The sequence below is a fragment of the Cherax quadricarinatus genome, chromosome 48 (assembly GCF_038502225.1).
Source record: "Cherax quadricarinatus isolate ZL_2023a chromosome 48, ASM3850222v1, whole genome shotgun sequence".
Classification (NCBI taxonomy): domain Eukaryota; kingdom Metazoa; phylum Arthropoda; class Malacostraca; order Decapoda; family Parastacidae; genus Cherax; species Cherax quadricarinatus.
The window spans coordinates 17370019-17392507 of NC_091339.1; the positions used below are offsets into that span (position 1 = coordinate 17370019).

The 22489-nt window shown below is 39.5% G+C and overlaps 1 protein-coding gene across 1 annotated transcript in view; it reads right to left on the reverse strand.

Annotated features, from left to right (window-relative positions):
* The window catches only part of LOC128696023 (regulating synaptic membrane exocytosis protein 2), a 56883-nt gene that overhangs the window by 32203 nt on the left and 2191 nt on the right, over nt 1-22489 (reverse strand). The window contains exons 2-8 of the mRNA XM_070094923.1: nt 21759-21880; nt 13772-13851; nt 13589-13647; nt 12831-13003; nt 10806-10966; nt 10056-10226; nt 1175-1250 (exon numbers count right to left, since the gene is read on the reverse strand). Of these exons, the coding sequence (XP_069951024.1) occupies nt 1175-1250; nt 10056-10226; nt 10806-10966; nt 12831-13003; nt 13589-13647; nt 13772-13851; nt 21759-21880 (842 nt within the window). The remainder of the gene's footprint in view (nt 1-1174; nt 1251-10055; nt 10227-10805; nt 10967-12830; nt 13004-13588; nt 13648-13771; nt 13852-21758; nt 21881-22489) is intronic.

Below are 22489 nucleotides of genomic sequence, written 5' to 3' on the forward strand. Positions count from 1 at the left end.
GAACACTTCGCGGCTCCCGAGGGTCACTGTAGTACATAAATGACTAAAAAATAAACTGTGATCTAAGAAATCATTCATAATATATATTTGAATCAACTTGAATACTACTCAACTTTGACTTCATATCATCTACTCTAAAAGGACTCAACTCTAACAGGGAGAACAATCCCAATATATGTGAGAGCAAACTTCTACCTTCTGCACATAACAGACATCCACTAGGGTTAATAACTCTACTGTTGCTTAACAATCACGTAAGAAACAATCCACTTAGGAGGAAACTTTGTTATAATTATCAGTAAAGGAATCAATCAGTATCAACTCCATGAAAGTTGGAGATGATACCACAGTTTATATGATTGAATTTACTATTGATTTTCGAAAAATAAACGAAATATATATATATATATATATATATATATATATATATATATATATATATATATATATATATATATATATATATATATATATATATATATATATATATATATATATATATATATATATATATATATATATATATATATATATATATATATATATATATATATATATATATATATATATATATATATATATATATATATTATTAACAGAACTGCGGCTAGCCAGGATTCGACCCTGTCAGGATAATGTACACAACCCTCTATCCACTGGATTCGTACATTGTGCTGTTCTCACAGGGCTGGGCACTGTGACGCAGGATCAAATCCTGGCTAGGCACAGTTCTGTTAATGATTCAAAATCACTTGTTTCGTGATTTCAATGTATATATATATATATATATATATATATATATATATATATATATATATATATATATATATATATATATATATATATTCATCTCCAAAAAAATGCATAAACTAGTGAGCATCGACCTTACTAGATAATAATGCTAATGAGAAATTAAACAAAAACTAAATACAGATCTTACCAGAAAAACTAGCAAAAATAAATAGAAATTACGTTATAACAACACAAGAACTCTCAGTCAAGATCATCAAACACTACGAATGTAGATCAACCAACTTAACAAACTGCCCTACAAGTACAGAGTCTAAAGACTACACTAAAAAAATATAAGTATGCGGGCTGGGGGGATTTAGGGAAAGAAAAGAACGTGTGAGCATCGGAGTAGCAGAGGGATCCGACACGCTAGGCAAGGTACCTTGATTCTCTCCAGGCGAGGTCAGGGTGTAGGAGGCCAGAGTCCAGTGATGAGTTTCTGCTGTCTTCTCCGTCGTCTGTAAATATAGAAGAGCATTGAGGTCCATATATTTATTGATATTTTCACATCTATGCCAAGAGATTCAAGAACTGGAGGCTCGATCCTCCTGGAAATAATCACGATATAGATACACACTCTGCCTATGGGCAGTTCCTTGATGTTGGTGAGGGGCTCTTGATTTAGGGAATTGGATCCGTGCTCCAGTTCCCAGAATTAAGCCTGAATGCCTTCCACATCATCCCCCCCAGGCGCTGTATAATCCTCCGGGTTCAGCGCTCCCCCTGATTATAATAACAATAATGCCTATGGGCAGATGCATAAGTGAGGATGTTTGGATATGAGATCGACCCGTCTTGTATGGGCTATTTGGCTTATTATAAGTCGGTAGGCTTAGTGTAGACCATTTCTCGCGTTTTTACTCCAGACACATTTGAGAGACATTTATGAGAGACAGTTTGAGAGTCACTTTCTCAGTTTATAATAAAAATCAGAGAATACATTTACACTATTCCGTAACAGATATGTAATCATGTACAAAGTAACAAAAACTATATTAATAAGAGAAATAAAAATGTCAATATTAATAATAATTATAAAATAATTTGTTTTCCAAGAAGATTCACTTTTGTTGCAAAAATTAGCTTAAAGTATTATTTACACGAAAAAACTATAATCTTTAAGAGTATTTCAGATAAATATTATCTAAGAATATTACTGACTGAATATTATATATATATATATATATATATATATATATATATATATATATATATATATATATATATATATATCGTGCCGAATATGTAAAACTGGTCAATTAGCAAGAACTCATTTAAAATCAAGTCCTTTCTGAAATTTTCTCTTATACGTTTAAAGATATATTTTTTTCATTAATGTTAATGTAAAAATTTTTAATATTACACCAAAAGAATCTTAGAAAACTTACCTAACCTTATTTTAACAAGAGCAATTTATTTTAGCCTAACCCAACTAAATATATTTTAGATTTGTTTACAGTAATTTAATACTAAACAAACACAGTGAAATATATTTTTTTCGTTGGGTTCAGAATGATTTTGGCGAAATTATTGCATACACAAATTTTCACTTGTCATATATGGCAAGATGAGCGTTGCTATTTAAGCCAAGATGGCAGGTTCTGCCTATTCGGCACGACATATATATATATATATATATATATATATATATATATATATCTATATATATATATATATATATATATATATATATATATATATATATATATATACGTATATATTGAAAACAGTATGGTGTATACTCAGACAGGTTTATGTCTCTAAGTGTATGTAGGCTGTTAGGTTACTTGAACTGCTGTTTCATCAACCAACCTACCAACAAGAAGCAAGAACAACAACTATTTTCCTCTCTAACAAACCACAAGTTAATTACTGCACAAAAGGGAATGTGTGTGTGTGTGTGTGTGTGTGTGTGTGTGTCGTTTTTCCTTGACACACACCAGCCTTGGAAACATTAAAGTGAGCAGTGCAGCACTGGCCACAGCAGCCAACTCTCTTACTGCTTGTATTGCTGCTGCAGCTGTTAGTGTCGATGTTGTTTTGCTGTTGCTGCTACTGTTACTGTTTTCTTCTGTTGCTGCTGCTATTGTTAGTGTTGCTGTTGCTAGTATTACTGCTACTGTGGCTGTTACTGCTGCTGCAGCTAGTATCATGGCTTCACCCGTCAGCGCTGTTATTGCTGTTAATGCTGTTACTACTACTGTCGCTGTTACGTTTGTTGCTGCTGCAACTGTACTTGTTACGTTTGCTGTTGCTTCTGTTGCTGCTGTTGTTTGTACTCATGCTGCCGCTGTTATTGTTGATTCTGCTGCTATTTTCTGTTGCTGTTGGTACTACTTCATCTGTTGGTATTTTTTGCTGCTGCTTATGATTTTGCTATTGTTATTGATGTTGACGGTGTTGTTGGTGCTGATGGTGCTGTTGGTGCTGATGGTGCTGTTGGTGCTGTTGGTGCTGTTATTGTTGGTGCTGATGGTGTTGCTGGTGCTGTTATTGTTGGTGCTGATGGTGTTGTTGGTGCTGCTGCTGTTGGAGCAGATGGTACTGTTGCTGCTGCTTTTCCTTTTTCCTGTTGTTGTTGCTTCTGCTGTTGCTGTTGTTGCTGCTGTTGCTGTTGTTGTTGCTGCTGCTGTTGTTGTTGCTACTGCTGCTGATGTTTTAACAACAGTTGTTGCTGAAGATGCTGCTGTTGCTGCTGCTGCTTTTGTTACTGCTGCTGTTGTTGTTGCTGCTGGTATTTCTATTACTGCTGTTGCTGCTGATGATGTTGTTGTTTCTGCTGCTGTTGCTGCTGCTTTTGTAATTATTTGTGTTGTTGCTGCTGATGTTGTTGTTGTTGCTGCTGATGTTGTTGTTGTTGCTGCTGATGCTGTTGTTATTGCTGCTGATGCAGTTGTTGTTGCTGCTGATGCTGTTGTTGCTGCTGCTGATGCTGTTGTTGTTGCTGTTGATGCTGTTGTTGTTGCTGCTGATGCTGTTGTTGTTGTTTCTGATGCTGCTGTTGTTGCTGCTGATGCTGTTGTTGTTGCTGCTGATGCTGTTGTTGTTGCTGCTGATGCTGTTGTTGTTGCTGCTGATGTTGTTGTTGTTGCTGCTGATGTTGTTGTTGTTGCTGCTGATGCTGTTGTTATTGCTGCTGATGCAGTTGTTGTTGCTGCTGATGTTGTTGTTGTTGCTGCTGATGTTGTTGTTGTTGCTGCTGATGCTGTTGTTGTTGCTGTTGATGCTGTTGTTGTTGCTGCTGATGCTGTTGTTGTTGTTGCTGATGCTGTTGTTGTTGCTGCTGATGCTGTTGTTGTTGCTGCTGATGCTGTTGTTGTTGCTGCTGATGCTGTTGTTGTTGCTGCTGATGCTGTTGTTGTTGCTGCTGATGTTGTTGTTGTTGCTGCTGATGTTGTTGTTGTTGCTGCTGATGCTGTTGTTATTGCTGCTGATGCAGTTGTTGTTGCTGCTGATGTTGTTGTTGTTGCTGCTGATGCTGTTGTTGTTGCTGCTGATGCAGTTGTTGTTGCTGCTGATGTTGTTGTTGTTGCTGCTGATGTTGTTGTTGTTGCTGCTGATGCTGTTGTTATTGCTGCTGATGCAGTTGTTGTTGCTGCTGATGCTGTTGTTGCTGCTGCTGATGCTGTTGTTGTTGCTGTTGATGCTGTTGTTGTTGCTGCTGATGCTATTGTTGTTGCTGCTGCTGATGCTGTTGTTGTTGTTGCTGATGCTGTTGTTGTTGCTGCTAATGCTGTTGTTGTTGCTGCTGATGCTGTTGTTGTTGTTTCTGATGCTGCTGTTTTTGCTGCTGATGCTGTTGTTGTTGTTGCTGCTGATGCTGTTGTTGTTGTTGCTGCTGTCATCCCCAGCATAACACACATATATTTTTAATTAAAACCATCACACAACACAGTCATGGTTCTGACAGCACTGCGCATCCAGTATTTTTTTCAGTATTTTAGTTACATTTATTTCTTGGCTAATTAATTAAGTTGTGTATTGCTTTTCAGCTTAATGCTGAAATAGTGATTGAAAGTCAATATCTTTATTCTTAATTCAATTATGTGTGTGTGTGTGTGTGTGTGTGTGTGTGTGTGTGTGTGTGTGTGTGTGTGTGTGTGTGTGTGTGTGTGTGTGTGTGTGTGTGTGTGTGTTTATGTGTGTGTGTGTGTGTGTGTGTGTGTGTGTGTGTGTGTATGTGTGTGTGTGTGTGTGTGTGTGTGTGTGTGTGTGTGTGTGTGTGTGTGTGTGTGTGTGTGTGTGTAATTGCCTCATATATTTCATTCATTTTTTCACCATTCTTTGGGTCTCAAAAAAAAAAAAAAATCTATCTGGCGCCTTTAATTCCTGCATTACAATTGTTTCTTCTTATCCCAGTTGAAGGCGTCAAAAAATCCTCCTTATCCATTGTGTTACTTTATATTTTCTTCTCCTCTCAGCCAGTGTTGATATCTTAAGTATTATTTTCTCAAAAATAAACAGAAAGTTTTTTTCCTCCATTGCATTATTTTCCTATTTTTCACATATGCTTATAGTTTTTAAATTAGTCCTTCATGCGAACACTGTCAAAATATCTTTTTTTTTCTAAATTTGGATCATTTTAACCCACAACTTCCACTTTTCTTGAACAATTTCACTTTTTTTTGAATATCATAATAGATTTAGTGTTCAGGAATTTGCAGACAAAAGCCCAATTGTTTGCTGATTAATGATTGATTTCTCTCGCTTTTTATAATAACTTTTGCAATATTTTTACAATTATCAACGAAACTGACCTATAGTTTAAAATATCTTTCCTGTCACACATTTGTTTTTAAATATAGGCACAATATAAGACATCTTCCATTTGTCTTTCAAGTGATATCATATTTTTTTTTAAGTGAATATCTTAGTTCATCCTTATACTTTGTTTTAAAAACTCATGGAGTTATCTTATCTGGTTCTATTCTTATCTTTCTTGGCAACATCAAACAGTCTTTCTTTACTCCCTCTTTTTTGTCATCTCAATAACCTGCTTCTGTGTTATTTGCTAGAGTTTTAAAGCGGCTACTTATTTTCCATTTTTTTCTTTATTCTTCTTATGATGTGTTATGATAACACAGACGTATATAACTACGTTTATGATAACACATATGTAGATTACGTTTATGATAACACAGACGTAGATAACTACGTTTATGATAACACAGACGTAGATAACTACGTTTATGATAACACAGACGTAGATAACTACGTTTATGATAACACAGACGTAGATAACTACGTTTATGATAACACAGACGTAGATAACTACGTTTATGATAACACAGACGTAGATAACTACGTTTATGATAACACAGTCGTAGATAACTACGTTTATGATAACACAGACGTAGATAACTACGTTTATGATAACACAGACGTAGATAACTACGTTTATGATAACACAGTCGTAGATAACTACGTTTATGATAACACAGATGTAGATTACGTTCATGATAACAGGGACGTAGATAACTACGTTTATGGAGTAACTTTCAATGCGAACATATTGACTGATGTTGCAGTAGCCAGGTTTAGGCTTGACTACAACTGCTTCTGGAAGTTTGGCAGACACACAGATGATCACACTAACTGTAAAGTATGTGGCCAGTCTTAGGGTTACTTTCTTGAACAATCTGTACTTAACTGTCCATTCATTGAGGATCACAAAGATAGTGCAATGACTTATGTGATATTTCAGGGTATCTTACTAATGAAAATAAGATACCAGACATATTAAGCAAATATCCCAAAATTGGCTTGTAACAGAGAAGTCAGTTGTATATATAAATCCAGAAGTGCTCCTGTGAACCCTTTTGGGGCTAAATTCCTAGAACTTTTGTGTATCCATGAGTTCTTCCGCTACCATCCATAGGATGGATATATGCTACATGATAAGCTAGCCTTCCACGGTTTATATACTTTTAATTGGTGTAATCTTCTTAGGCACTTTGTCGTATCATTGATGTATTTTTCTTCCTCTTTGTCGCCTTTTGCTTATGATTTGATTGGTTTTTTTTTCTGTACAGCCAAAAACAATAATAGCCTTTTCCCTATCAACAGTTTCCCCTTTAATAACATAAGAGATATTCGAAGTCTCCTATTTTATTCCAGTATTAATGTCAGTCTTAGGTGTAATTTCAATAGCCAATGGTATCTGCTTTTCTGCTAGTTTTCTAGTCGTAAATAGCAAGCAGATACCGACAAAATGTTGAAAGGGACAATTGCGTACAATTCAGGACGTTTCATCACGAGTGGCTTTGTGAGAATTCACTAGGGGGCGAAACGTTTCATTTAATAAATGTCCTGAAGTGAATGCACGTCTCCTCCACACTATTAATTTTCTTAAGTTATTTTTTACCTATCTAACTTATCTCTTAGCTTTATGCGTTTCTAGGTCTTTCATCTCCTACTCAGAGTTTTTGTCTGCATTACTGTTGATATAAGAATGCAACGCTTGTTTCCCTGGTTATGTCTTTTGTTTTGCCTCGTTGAATACGCTTCCAAGCCTTGTATCTTCTGTATTTCAGACTCATTCTTTATCAGTTACTAGTGTGTGTGTGTGTGTGTGTGTGTGTGTGTGTGTGTGTGTGTGTGTGTGTGTGTGTGTGTGTGTGTGTGTGTGTGTGTGTGTGTGTGTGTGTGTGTGTGTGTGTGTGTGTGTGTGTGTGTGTGTGTGTGTGTGTGTGTGTGTGTGTGTGTGTGTGTGTGTGTGTGTGTGTGTGTGTGTGTGTGTGTGTGCGCAAAGGCTAGAAATCTTCGTACAAATATGTTCCGCTGGGCCAGAGGCGGATGCTGGTAATCCTCTCTCCACTAAGCCTGGCCAATATCCTGTATAAATCATTGCAGAATCCTGGCAAGCATATGCAATCTCTTGCCATCTGTTTCGCTTTCAGTTTCCTCTCTCATTCCCGTCTCTCTTTTCCCCCACCCTAAATCTCTTTCTTCCCCTCTCTCTCTCTTTCTCTCTTTCGCTCTGCGGTTCCCTCTTCCTCTGGCACAGATTGAGGGAGTTTCATACTCACTCATTTATGTTCTCTCTCTCTCTCTCTCTCTCTCTCTCTCTCTCTCTCTCTCTCTCTCTCTCTCTCTCTCTCTCTCTCTCTCTCTCTCTCTCTCTCTGTCTCTTCCCTCTGGCTGTAGCAACAAACAAGCTCAGGTTAACTTTACCTAGCACCCCACTACACATGTTTAAGATAAATTGATGGATAAGAAGAATACGCTGTCCAGGGATTGTGTGTTCGCAAACTTCTGCAGGAAGGGAGTGGCTACCATTCAGTATTATCCTGGGGTTCACTGGAACATTTTTGATCATCCGGGAGTTTACTGGTATCATCGGAGCATTTCGAAGTAAATATTTTTAGATATTCCAGAGTTTTCACGCATCTTTGGCGTTATCATACCTAGTCTTGAAATATCGTACGAAGTTTTCGTACACTACTTTTTCAGCTGACTCCTTCCACTTTTGCCTTACAGTGCCACAAAATCTCGAGAGGTTATCTGCGTGTGTGTGTGTGTGTGTGTGTGTGTGTGTGTGTGTGTGTGTGTGTGTGTGTGTGTGTGTGTGTGTGTGTGTGTGTGTGTGAGTGTGTGTACTCACCTAGTTGAGGTTGCGGGGGTTGAGTCCGAGCTCCTGGCCCCGCCTCTTCACTGATCGTTACTAGGTCACTCTCCCTGAGCCGTGAGCTTTATCATACCTCTGCTTAAAGCTATGTATGGATCCTGCCTCCACTACATCGCTTCCCAAACTATTCCACTTACTGACTACTCTGTGGCTGAAGAAATACTTCCTAACATCCCTGTGATTCATCTGTGTCTTCAGCTTCCAACTGTGTCCCCTTGTTACTGTGTCCAATCTCTGGAACATCCTGTCTTTTTCCACCTTGTCAATTCCTCTCAGTATTTTGTATGTCGTTATCATGTCCCCCCTATCTCTCCTGTCCTCCAGTGTCGTCAGGTTGATTTCCCTTAACCTCTCCTCGTAGGACATACCTCTTAGCTCTGGGACTAGCCTTGTTGCAAACCTTTGCACTTTCTCTAGTTTCTTCACGTGCTTGGCTAGGTGTGGATTCCAAACTGGTGCCGCATACTCCAATATGGGCCTAACGTACACGGTGTACAGGGTCCTGAATGATTCCTTATTAAGATGTCGGAATGCTGTTCTGAGGTTTGCTAGGCGCCCATATGCTGCAGCAGTTATTTGGTTGATGTGCGCTTCAGGAGATGTGCCTGGTGTTATACTCACCCCAAGATCTTTTTCCTTGAGTGAGGTTTGTAGTCTCTGACCCCCCTAGACTGTACTCTGTCTGCGGCCTTCTTTGCCCTTCCCCAATCTTCATGACTTTGCACTTGGTGGGATTGAACTCCAGGAGCCAATTTCTGGACCAGGTCTGCAGCCTGTCCAGATCCCTTTGTAGTTCTGCCTGGTCTTCGATCGAGTGAATTCTTCTCATCAACTTCACGTCATCTGCAAACAGGGACACCTCAGAGTCTATTCCTTCCGTCATGTCGTTCACAAATACCAGAAACAGCACTGGTCCTAGGACTGACCCCTGCGGGACCCCGCTGGTTACAGGTGCCCACTCTGACACCTCGCCACGTACCATAACTCGCTGCTGTCTTCCTGACAAGTATTCCCTGATCCATTGTAGTGTGTGTGTGTGTGTGTGTGTGTGTGTGTGTGTGTGTGTGTGTGTGTGTGTGTGTGTGTGTGTGTGTGTGTGTGTGTGTGTGTGTGTGTGTTTGTGTGTATTTTAGGATCTATTTATGCCTCCTTATTCTTGTCTCTGTCTATTCTCATTTCTCTTGACGTGAGAGTTAATTAATATAATCTTTCTTATTAAGCAAAAAGAGTAGAAAATCGCCGTTATTCGTCAAGCTTATGTGCTTGTCTAGCGGCGGGCCTCACAGAGGTGCTGGATATGCGAGGACTGGCTTGACATGTGTAGTGTACAGGATCTTCAACAACTTGTCTTTAGGTTACTAAAGACAGTTCTTGTATTTGCCAGCTTTGCAACGCAGCTAATGTCTCTCTCTCTCTCTCTCTCTCTCTCTCTCTCTCTCTCTCTCTCTCTCTCTCTCTCTCTCTCTCTCTCTCTCTCTCTCTCTCTCTCTCTCTCTCTCCCTAAATGTGTATCTGATTCTTTCCATTTCTTTCTCCTTACTCTAAGCTGTACCTAATATCCCATCTTCTCCACTGCTCTCTTCACCCCTCCAACCTTCCCTCCAACCTTCCCTCCACGCCTCCACCCTCCACTCACCGGAGCCAGAGCGCACGGAGGAGGGTCGCCGGATGGGAGGAACAGCAAAGTCGTAGGAAACAATGGATCCTCTAGGAGTGGCGTTGGCGCTACGCGATCTCCGCTCCTGAAGGCGGTACCAGGTAGGACGCTCGTCCAAGTAGGCGTGTCGCAGGTCGATCAGCGTCTCACCTGTAGAGAGAGGAGGTCGATCAGTGCGTCAACTGAGGCAAGAGGTCAACCAGTGCATCACAGGGGCTGGGTGAGAGGGCAGCTGAATGGATGGTGGTCTCTTGTATACACTAGGACAGGTCAATCATATCCTATCCATCAATTCAAGAGAATTCATCTGCCATCAGTCTGTTGGTTCCACATCTGCCGAGACATTGGTAGCGTATACCTTAGATAACGTCTGCCTATAATAACTTACACTGACCGGTTTGGGAAATAAAACTCATGTCCATGTTGCTGATACTGTAGGTACGAACACTGAAGACAGGACACCACGGGCATAACTCTGCTCCTTTATATATGACCACTGAAGACTGGACACCACGGACATAACTCTGCTCCTTTATATATGACCACTGAAGACTGGACACCACGGGCATAACTCTGCTCCTGTAATTACGAACACTGAAAACAGAACACCACGGACATAGCTCTGCACCTGCAGAGGCGACACCACTACTATAGCCCTGTTCCCCTAACTACTAAGCACTGGCGACGGGGACTACAAATAAGTATCCACTACTTTTCACAGGTACTCACCCAGAAATCCATTCTCCGTGTCAGAGACGTAATCCCAGACGGACATTTCCATAGTAAGACCCATGAGTGCGTCTGCCGTGAGGCCCTCCCAGATGAAGGAAGAGTTCCACATAGGCTTGCATGAAGATTCTGCCACTCCCGTGCTGTAGATCTTGCAGTCACTGTAAAAGACACGTGTGTTTATGTATTGCAAAATAATCACAGGAAACAATTGGTGCATTCAAGCCAGACAAAGAAAATTTTTTTTTGATATAACTCTTTGGTATATATATATATATATATATATATATATATATATATATATATATATATATATATATATATATATATATTTATATATATATATATATATATATATATATACATATATATATATATATATATATTTTTTTTTTTTTTTTTTTTTTTGCGTTTTTTTTTTTTTTTTCAACAAGTCGGCCGTCTCCCACCGAGGCAGGGTGACCCAAAAAAAAAAAGAAAGAAAATCCCCAAAAAGAAAATACTTTCATCATCATTCAACACTTTCACCACACTCACACATTATCACTGCTTTTGCAGAGGTGCTCAGAATACAACAGTTTAGAAGCATATACGTATAAAGATACACAACATATCCCTCCAAACTGCCAATATCCCAAACCCCTCCTTTAAAGTGCAGGCATTGTACTTCCCATTTCCAGGACTCAAGTCCGACTATATGAAAATAACCGGTTTCCCTGAATCCCTTCACTAAATATTACCCTGCTCACACTCCAACAGATCGTCAGGTCCCAAGTATCATTCGTCTCCATTCACTCCTATCTAACACGCCCACGCACGCCCGCTGGAAGTCCAAGCCCCTCGCCCACAAAACCTCCTTTACCCCCTCTTTCCAACCCTTTCGAGGACGACCCCTACCCCTCTTTCCTTCCCCTATAGATTTATATGCTTTCCATGTCATTCTACTTTGATCCATTCTCTCTAAATGACCAAACCACCTCAACAACCCCTCTTCTGCCCTCTGACTAATGCTTTTATTAACTCCACACCTTCTATATATATATATATATATATATATATATATATATATATATATATATATATATATATATCTATATATATATATATATATATGCCTAACAATTCGCAAATGAGCAAACTTTTAACAAACATTATCTCAGTCCACAGCAAGATTCGAACCTACACACTCTGTATCAAAGTACGTAGTACTTACGCCACTTGACCAGATTCCAGATAGTGGCGTGGGTGTACGTGAGTCGAGAATGATACCCTATTTCATAAGCATTAAAGGAATTCAAACTTAAAACCCTAATTGAATTCAAAGAACCGAGATTCTTCACACTAATGGAGAAATACATACACGACGTGTTTTCTTCAGAGTGAGAGTCGTATATACACTGGTGATTGCACTAATTGGATAAGTGATATCTATTGGGAGTTGCCGAGGCGCGCGTATGTTGAGAGAGGCCAGGTGTGTGGATGATAGCAAGGGTGAGGCTCATTAAGTCAGGTGTGAGTCAATTAAGGTTAGGTGCATCACTATGACCACCACCACCACCACCACCACCATTACCATTCACTCTGTCTGTCTCTGTCTCTGTCTCTGTCTCTCTCTCTCTCTCTGTCTCTCTCTCTCTCTCTCTCTCTCTCTCTCTCTCTCTCTCTCTCTCTCTCTCTCTCTCTCTCTCTCTCTCTCTCTCTCTCTCTCTCTCTGCTTCTCACACACACACAAACTCCCACGAAACTCAAGTTAAAATAAGATTAAACTGCAACAAACTCCTAAAACTTTGAAAGGAAAACACTTAGACAGCAAATCTTCTCCCGGCTGCTCCTCGAGGGGTAGACGTCAACTGGAGGGATAACTAAGCCAACTGGAAGGACAGATAGGTCACCTTCGGGAATAGAGGAGGATGTACAACATCATGTTAAAGGACAGATAGCGTAGGACTTACAGGAAAACGATTCTAACTACAGATATTCGCTGCAGGACCCACCTGAAGGAGAACTACTCCCTACGGGACCCACCTGAAGGGAAAGAGCCGCAAGCAGACGAAGGCTTCAGGAGGGCCATAGGTTGAACTGTCCCTAAAGCGCAGGTCGTGGGCTGACACCACTGTCACTATGAGGTGAGACTTGTCCTGGTCGTACCACATCTGAACCTGAAGCTTTCCACTCACCGGGTCGCGAGCAACGTCGCTCTGAGGAGGAGAGTGGCAGAGAGGCAGAGTGAAAGCGAGAGTGAAAATAAGTGCATGAGAGTACATGGGAGTGCATGAGGAAAAGACTGACAAGGAGGGAACTTGGGAGTCCACACCGAAGCTCTCTGCTAAGATGAATTATCAACCAATATCTAGATTAAGGACCATCTTGTAGTAGTACCACATTTGGCAGAGGTTTTGACGAGATTAAGAAGTGGTTTGGAAGAGTCAAGAATGGTGATCATCACATTACTGTTGCACAATCCAGTTTTGGTCTGGTATGTGTTGTAAACAATTTACTTTTAATTTTATCCATCCATATATTTGAAAGATATTCAGTAATTTGTCTGGGTAAGATGTAAGCTTCTCGCAATTTCATGTATGATTTATATGAGAGGGAGTATAAGAGAAAGCGAGAGAGGCAGTAAGAGGTAAGAGAGGGAGAGAGGGAGGGAGGGAGGGAGGGAGGGAGAGAGAGAGAGAGAGAGAGAGAGAGAGAGAGAGAGAGAGAGAGAGAGAGAGAGAGAGAGAGAGAGAGAGAGAGAGAGAGATAGAGAGAGAGAGAATGAAAAAAGGGACACTTACCGGAATTCTGGGCAACTTTCTTCTAGAGCTGGAAGATTGCGATTTGTCGTTTTCACCTTCTGAAAGATCAACAAATGAGAATAAAATTAGTTAAGCAGACCATACTTTTAAAAGAGATAGAGAGAGAGAGTGAGAGAGAGAGAGAGAGAGAGAGAGAGAGAGAGAGAGAGAGAGAGCACCTACCTGACGGAGACCTGCCCTCTAAAGATCCTCTCTTCTGCTGCAGTAAGGCACTCGTCTCGTCACCATAGTCCAAGGAGCGTCTGAAAAAAACAGTGGGAAAAAATTCATGGAGGGTGAGTGGATTGAAAATATTTGTTTTTTCTTATCTATTTTTATTTAACAAAATTGTGTACAACAGCAATGTGCTGGTACCACCTTCTTCTATATAAGAGTTACATAGTGGGAACCCCCCATACTGTGTTGCTACACTATTGTGCATGATAGTTACATAGTAAGAACACCCGCAGTGTGTTGCTACACTATTCTGCATGATAGTTACATAGTAAGAACACCCGCAGTGTGTTGCTACACTATTCTATATGGTAGTTACACACTGGGAGCACTCACAGTGTGTTGCTACACTATTCTATATGATAGTTACACACTGGGAGCACTCACAGTGTGTTGCTACACTATTCTATATGATAGTTACATAGTGGGAGCACTCATACTGTGTTACTACACTATTCTATATGATAGTTACATAGTGGGAGCACTCATACTGTGTTACTACACTATTCTATATGATAGTTACATAATGGGAGCACTCATACTGTGTTACTACACTATTCTATATGGTAGTTACATAGTGGGAGCATTCATAGTGTGTTACTACACTATTCTATATGATAGTTACATAGTGGGAACACTCATAGTGTGTTACTACACTATTCTATATGATAGTTACAGTGGGAGCATTCATAGTGTGTTACTACACTATTCTATATGATAGTTACATAGTGGGAGCACTCATATGGTGTTACTATACTATTCTATATGGTAGTTACATAGTGGGAACACTCATAGTGTGTTACTACACTATTCTATATGATAGTTACATAGTGGGAGCACTCACTGTGTTACTACACTATTCAACATGATAGTTACATAGTTAGAAGAAAAACTAGCTGTGCTACCCCGTCACATTCAGTCAGGCGGGGATCTCCTACACAGCTCTAAAATCCATCAGCCTGAGCTGTGAGACCTCAGTAGGATAATGAGAATATCGTCAAGTATTCCACTCAGGCCGCAGGGATGGTAGCATGGAAACAGAAGGGTACAGCTTGGAATGATGGGAGGAAAAGATGGGATAGACTAGGTAGAAGGAACAAGGAGGAAGGGGAAAAAGAGATGGGATACACTAGCCCGAGGATAGGATAGGGATGATGAAATTCATAGTCTTGAAGAATGACCTAGCATGATTGAATACACATGCCAGGAGGAGAGATAAGAGAGATGGAATATTCAGGCTACATAAGCGAATCATTGAACGAAAATGCAACATGGATGGAAAATGCAACATGGATGGATGAATAAGAGAGATGAATTACATTGTCAGTAAAGCTGGTCACTTAGCAAGAACTCATTTAAATTAAGTCCTTTCTTAAATTTTCACTTATACGGTTAAATATATATTTTTTCATTTATGTTAATGTAAAATTAATAATTTTATATCAAAAGAAACTTAGAAAACTTAGCTAACATTATTATAAAAAGTGCAACTTAATTTAGCCTAATCCAACTAAATATATTTTAAATATGTTTACAATAATTTAATAATAAACAAACACAATGAAATATATTTTTTAGTTGGGTTCAGAATGATTTTTGCGAAATTATTGCATACACAAATTTTCGCTGCTTGCCTTATTCGGCAAGAAGAGCGTAGGTATTTAAGCCAAAATCGCAAGTTTTACCTATTCGGCACGATATATATATATATATATATATATATATATATATATATATATATATATATATATATATATATATATATATATATATATATATATATATACAGGCGCTGGCTTACCAAAACTATTATCTAGAGGGCTGAGTAAGGGTTGTTGAGGTGGTTCGGACATGTAGACACAAGGGAAGGAAACAGAATGACTTCGAGGGTTCTGGTGGCCTGGTGGCTAACGCTTTCGCTTCACATGGCGAGGGCGTGCGTTCGATTCCCAGCAGAATAGAAACATTGGGCGTGTTTCTTTCCACCTGTTTGTCTATGTTCCCCATCAGTAAAATGGGTACCTGGGTGTTAGTCGACTGGTGTGGGTCGCATCCTGGGACACTGACCTAATTTGCCCGACATGCTGAGCATAACAAGCGGCTTTCTACATAGTATGTCATTGTTGTTAGCTAGGACTGTATACCATGTACATGTACTTGAAGTAAATAAAGATATTATTATCATATAAATCTGTAATGGCGGGAAGGCCGGGTAAGGGGTCGGCCTAGGAAATGTTGGAGTGAGGGGGTAAAGGGGTTTTGTGTGCGAGGGGCTTAGACTTCCAGCAGGCATGCGTGAACGTGTTAAATAGGAGCGAATGGAGACAAATGCTTTTAGGACTTGACGTGCTGTTGGAGTGTGGGCAAGGTAGCATTTATTAAGAGATTCAGAGAAACCGGCAGGCCGGACTTGAGTCCTGGAGATGAGAAGTACAGTGTCTGCACTCTGAAGGAGGGATGTTAATGTTGCAGTTTATAATTATAGTGTAAGCGCACCTCTGGCACGACAGTGATGGAATGAATGATGGTGAAAGATTTTCTCTTTCGGGCCAACCTGCATTGGTGGGAGATGGCCTATGTGTTAATTAAAAAACTAATTTATATATATATATATATATATATATATATATATATATATATATATATATATATATATATATATATATATATATATATATATATATATATATATATATATATATATATTATGCATATTGGGCACTAATTATTATGCTGTTATTTTTACCTCACGATAAATATGCAAAAGATGCATTTCTTACTCCAAGGTGAGTGTGTGTGTGTGTGTGTGTGTGTGTGTGTGTGTGTGTGTGTGTGTGTGTGTGTGTGTGTGTGTGTGTGTGAGTGTGTGTGTGTGTGTGTGTGTGTGTGTGTGTGTGTGTGTGTGTGTGAGTGTGTGTGTGTGTGTGTGTGTGTGTGTGTGTGTGTGTGTGTGTGTGTGTGTGAAAAGCATCAGATAATTTCCTCTTCTCTGTTTTTCTTCTCTTTGTCGGTTCTTCCAACAAGGATTTATATAAAGGTATTACTCACCAAAATAACAAAAAGTATAAATAATACTAAAATAATAATAATAATAATATAATAATAATAATAATAATAATAATAATAAGAAGAAGAAGAAGAAGAAGAAGAAGAAGAAGAAGAAGAACAACAACAACAACAACAACAACATCAACAACAATAACAACATAAATAATAATAACAACTATAATTTATAATTATTATTATTATTATTAATATTATCATCATTATTATTATTATTATTATTATTATTATTTATGATTATTATTATTATTTTCAGCAGTAGTAGTAGTGGAAGTATATTATTAACAATGAAATTTGTAACATTTATGATAATAATAATAATAATAATAATAATAATAATAATAATAATAATAATAATAAGAAGAAGAAGAAGAAGAAGAAGAAGAAGAAGAAGAAGAAAAAAAAGAAAAAGAAAAAAAGAAGAAAAAGAAGAAGAAGAAGAAGAAGAAGAAGAAGAAGAAGAAGAAGAAGAAGAAGAAGAAGAAGAAGAAGAAGAAGAAGAAGAAGAAGAAGAAGAAGAAAGAATTGCAATGATAACCTATAATAATAATAATAATAATAATAATAATAATAATAATAATAATAATAATAATATGAAGAAGAAGAAGAAGAAAAGAAGAAGAAGACGAAAAAATACTACTAGTATGCAAATTAGTGTTCTTTGAATAAGACCTTCAACACCGTCTTTAAACAGAAGCATCATCATTCTCTTTGTGCCTCCTTTCATCTCTGTCTCTCCATCTCTCTCATCTCCCGTCTCCAGCTTCACTCATCTCTCTCACAATTTGCGTGATGGCGCCACTCTGGACTCTCCAGTGGCGCAAACAGACGAGAAGTAACCCTGATTGGTACTCAAGGTGACACCCGGGGGGGAAGGGATAGGAGGGGGGAGGGGGAATTTAGGGGGGCAAGGGGGGTCGAGCACCTCTACAGCTCCTCTGAATAAAGAATGTTGGCAAGTTCTACACACGGTGCCTCCAGCAGATCCTTTCCTTCCTACGTCTGGGAAACGACACACACACAGTGTGTACTCACCTATTTGTACTCACCTATTTGTGGTTGCAGGGGTCGAGTCCTAGCTCCTGGCCCCGCCTCTTCACCGGTTGCTACTAGACCCTCTTTCTCCCCGCTCCATGAGCTTTATCAAACCTCGTCTTAAAACTGTGTATGGTTCCTGCCTCCACTACGTCATTTTCTAGGCTATTCCACTGCCTTACAACTCTATGACTGAAGAAATACTTCCTACTATCTCTCTGACTCATTTGTGTCTTCAACTTCCAATTGTGGCCTCTTGTTTCTGTGTCCCCTCCCTGGAACATCCTGTCCTTGTCCACCTTGTCTATTCCACGCAGTATTTTATATGTCGTTATCATGTCTCCCCTGACCCTCCTGTCCTCCAGTGTCGTCAGGCCGATTTCCCTTAATCTTTCTTCATAGGACATTCCCCTTAGCTCTGGAACTAACCTTGTTGCAAACCTTTGTACTTTCTCTAGTTTCTTGACGTGCTTTATCAAGTGCGGGTTCCAAACAGGTGCTGCATACTCCAGTATGGGCCTGACATACACGGTGTACAGTGTCTTGAATGATTCCTTACTAAGGTGTCGGAATGCTGTTCTCAGGTTTGCCAGGCGCCCATATGCTGCAGCAGTTATCTGATTGATGTGTGCTTCCGGAGACATGCTCGGTGTTATACTCACCCCAAGATCTTTCTCCTTGAGTGAGGTTTGCGTATGAGTGTATGCGTGTGTGTGTGTATGTGTGTATGTGTGTGTGTGTGTGTGTGTGTGTGTGTGTGTGTGTGTGTGTGTGTGTGTGTGTGTGTGTGTGTGTGTGTGTGTGTGTGTGTGTGTGTGTGTGTAAAATATTGAAAAAATATAAAAAATGTGGTATAATGTATTGTTATTGCATATTTCGGCTATTCAGTGCTGTTTAAAACATTTTTTGACATACCTCAATTTTTCGCTAAAATATGTATGTAAATCATTGAGAAAACAGTTAAGGTTTAACAGGTTTAAGCACAAGGATGGAGAGATGCCAGGGGAAAAAGGCCGTTTACAACATATATTAATTAAAAAATGGCACGTGTATAGGTTGTGTGGCGCCCACACCCAACCAACACACTGGTAGTAACGTCAACCAACACACTGGTAGTAACGTCAACCAACACACTGGTAGTAACGTCAACCAACACACTGGTAGTAACGTCAACCAACACACTGGTAGTAACGTCAACCAATACACTGATAGTAACGTCAACCAACACACTGGTAGTTACGTCAACCAACACACTGGTAGTAACGTCAACCAACACACTGGTAGTTACGTCAACCAGCACACTGGTAGTAACGTCAACCAACACACTGGTAGTAACGTCAACCAACACACTGGTAGTAACGTCAACCAACACACTGGTAGTAACGTCAACCAACACACTGGTAGTAACGTCAACCAACACACTGGTAGTAACGTCAACCAACACACTGGTAGTAACGTCAACCAACACACTGGTAGTTACGTCAACCAACACACTGGTAGTAACGTCAACCAACACACTGGTAGTTACGCCAACCAACACACTGGTAGTTACGTCAACCAACACACTGGTAGTAACGTCAACCAACACACTGGTAGTTACGTCAACCAACAGACTGGTAGTAACGTCAACCAACAGACTGGTAGTAACGTCAACCAACACACTGATAGTAACGTCAACCAACACACTGGTAGTAACGTCAACAAACACACTGGTAGTAACGTCAACCAACACACTGGTAGTAACGTCAGCAAACACACTGGTAGTAACGTCAACCAACACACTGACAGTAACGTCAACCAATACACTGATAGTAACGTCAACCAATACACTGGTAGTAACGTCAACCAACACACTGGTAGTAACGTCAACCAACACACTGGTAGTAACGTCAACCAACACACTGGTAGTAACGTCAACTAACACACTGGTAGTAATGTCAACCAACACACTGGTAATAACGTCAACCAACACACTGGTAATAACGTCAACCAACACACTGGTGGTAACGTCAACCAACACACTGATAGTAACGTCAACCAACACACTGGTAGTAACGTCAACCAACACACTGGTAGTAACGTCAACCAACACACTGGTGGTAACGTCAACCAACACACTGATAGTAACGTCAACCAACACACTGATAGTAAGGTCAACCAATACACTGGTAGTAACGCCAACCAACACACTGATAGTTAGTAACGTCAACCAACACACTGGTAGTAACGTCAACCAACACACTGGTAATAACGTCAACCAACACACTGATAGTAACGTCAACCAACACACTGATAGTAAGGTCAACCAATACACTGGTAGGAACGCCAACCAACACACTGATAGTTAGTAACGTCAACCAACACACTGGTAGTTAGTAACGTCAACCAACACATTGGTAGTTAGTAACGTCAACAGAAGAGCTGCTAAATAACTACAAGAGTTACAGACTGAGATGTGATGAAGGCTGAGGACACTAAGGACTCCCACGTTAACTAATAAGAGGAAAAGAGAAGATATGACAAGTACATATGACGTAATAAAAGGATGTGTACAAGAAAATAATGAAGATTTTTCCAGCAGGAATAACAAGAAGCCTCAGTTATAAGCTGAAAAAGTGGAAAATATTGGAACAGATGGAAATCAGAAAAATTATGTAAAGTAAAAGGACACAAGTGCAACTAATGTGACATTTTATTGCGGCAACGTTTCGCTCTCCAGAAGATTGAAACGTTGCCACAATAAAATGTCACATTAGTTGCACTTGTGTCCTTTTACTTTACATATTGTCGGTAATTCTACCAACTTTATTACAGAAAAATTATCTTGGTAGAATAGACGGCAGAACGACGGACTTTCAGTTTGCGAACTATGGTTCGATCCCAGCTCCTCTCCTTTCTCCACACACATACACACACACACACATGAGCTGGGAGTCGACCCCTGCAACCTCAACTAGGTGAGTGCACACACACACACACACACACACTCGTAAATATTCCAGATGTTAACTGCATACTCATCTCTTTGAGTTGAAAAATTATCACGGACTCCAAGAACCTCAGAAAGGTGACGAAAAAGAGTAAAAAAATATATATGTAACATTCCTGCGATCCTTGACACGTGACTGAGCATAAGTGTCTGATGGTGTGTGAGTATGATAGTGTGTATGATAGTGTGTATGTTGGTGTGTGAGTATGATAGTGAGTATGATAGCGTGTATGATAGTGTGTATGTTGGTGTGTGAGTATGATGGTGTGTATGTTGGTGTGTGAGTATGATAGTGTGTTAGTATGATAGTGTGCATGATGGTGTATTAGTATGATAGTGTATGAGTATGATGGGGTGTTAGTATGATAGTGTGTATGATGGTGTGTTATTATGATAGTGTATATGATGGTGTGTATGATAGTGTGTGTGTATGATGGTGTGTTAGTATGATAATGTGCATGATAGTGTGTTAGTATGATAGTGTGTGAGTATGATGGCGTGTGAGTATGGTAGTGGTGATGATGAAGGGGTATTTTTAATGCTGACAGTGATGGTGGTGGTGGTGATAATGTTGGATAGGTGAAGTATTATTGTGATGAGGGTGATGAGAAATGTCACACAGGAGACAGGAAAGGCGGGAGAAGAAAGGGGTGAAGAGGGATAAGATGTCGCCATGGTAACCGAAGGAGCGTGGAAACATGTTGTTATGACAAAGATGGATGGATCCGGACTACTTTAGTGGTAGTGAACTGGATGTCATGGCTGGGGGAAGGATGGCTACGCTGTTATTGTGGTTCCTCTCCCTCTTTATCTCCCTCTTCCCCTGTCTCCCTCTCCCTCTAAGCTTACAGGTCGTTGGATGGTTCAAGTAGTAACTCCACAGTGTCCTCCTGAGTATGTACTTCTTCCATGATGCTGCACACTTCCTCGAAGCTGCGGTCGGTCAGTGCTACTCCGTTCCACTCCAGCACCTGACCAGGTGAGAGAGAGAGAGAGAGAGAAAGAGAGAAAGGTGTTAGTACAGCACCTCCTCAGGTGAGTGAGTGAACAACTACTGCTACAAAATAATAATAACAATAATAATAATAATAATAATAATAATAATAATAATAATAATAAAAATAATAATAATAATAAAAATAATAATAATAATCTGAACCTACACCTGCACCAGAATCTAATAAAAATAGCGAAGTTATATTAAGTATTTAATTCAACGTTAAACATAAAATAAGATTTAAAAATATTTGCACCTCAAAGAGACGTCTAAATGGCGTTATTACGCTCACTTAATTCGCGGTAATTGGCTTGTTAAAATTATGAAATGAAGAGGCAATTAAGAAGCCTGAGAAATGGACAGCTGGGAAATGTCCAGCAAGTAGAGCAGGAAGAATAAAGACACGGGTATAAACACACACAAAAATACACTCAAACACACACACACACACAAGAAAAAATACACTCAAACACATACACATACACACAAATACACTCAAACAAACACACACACACACACACACACACACACACACACACACACACACACACACACACACACACACACACACACTGTTTCTGGT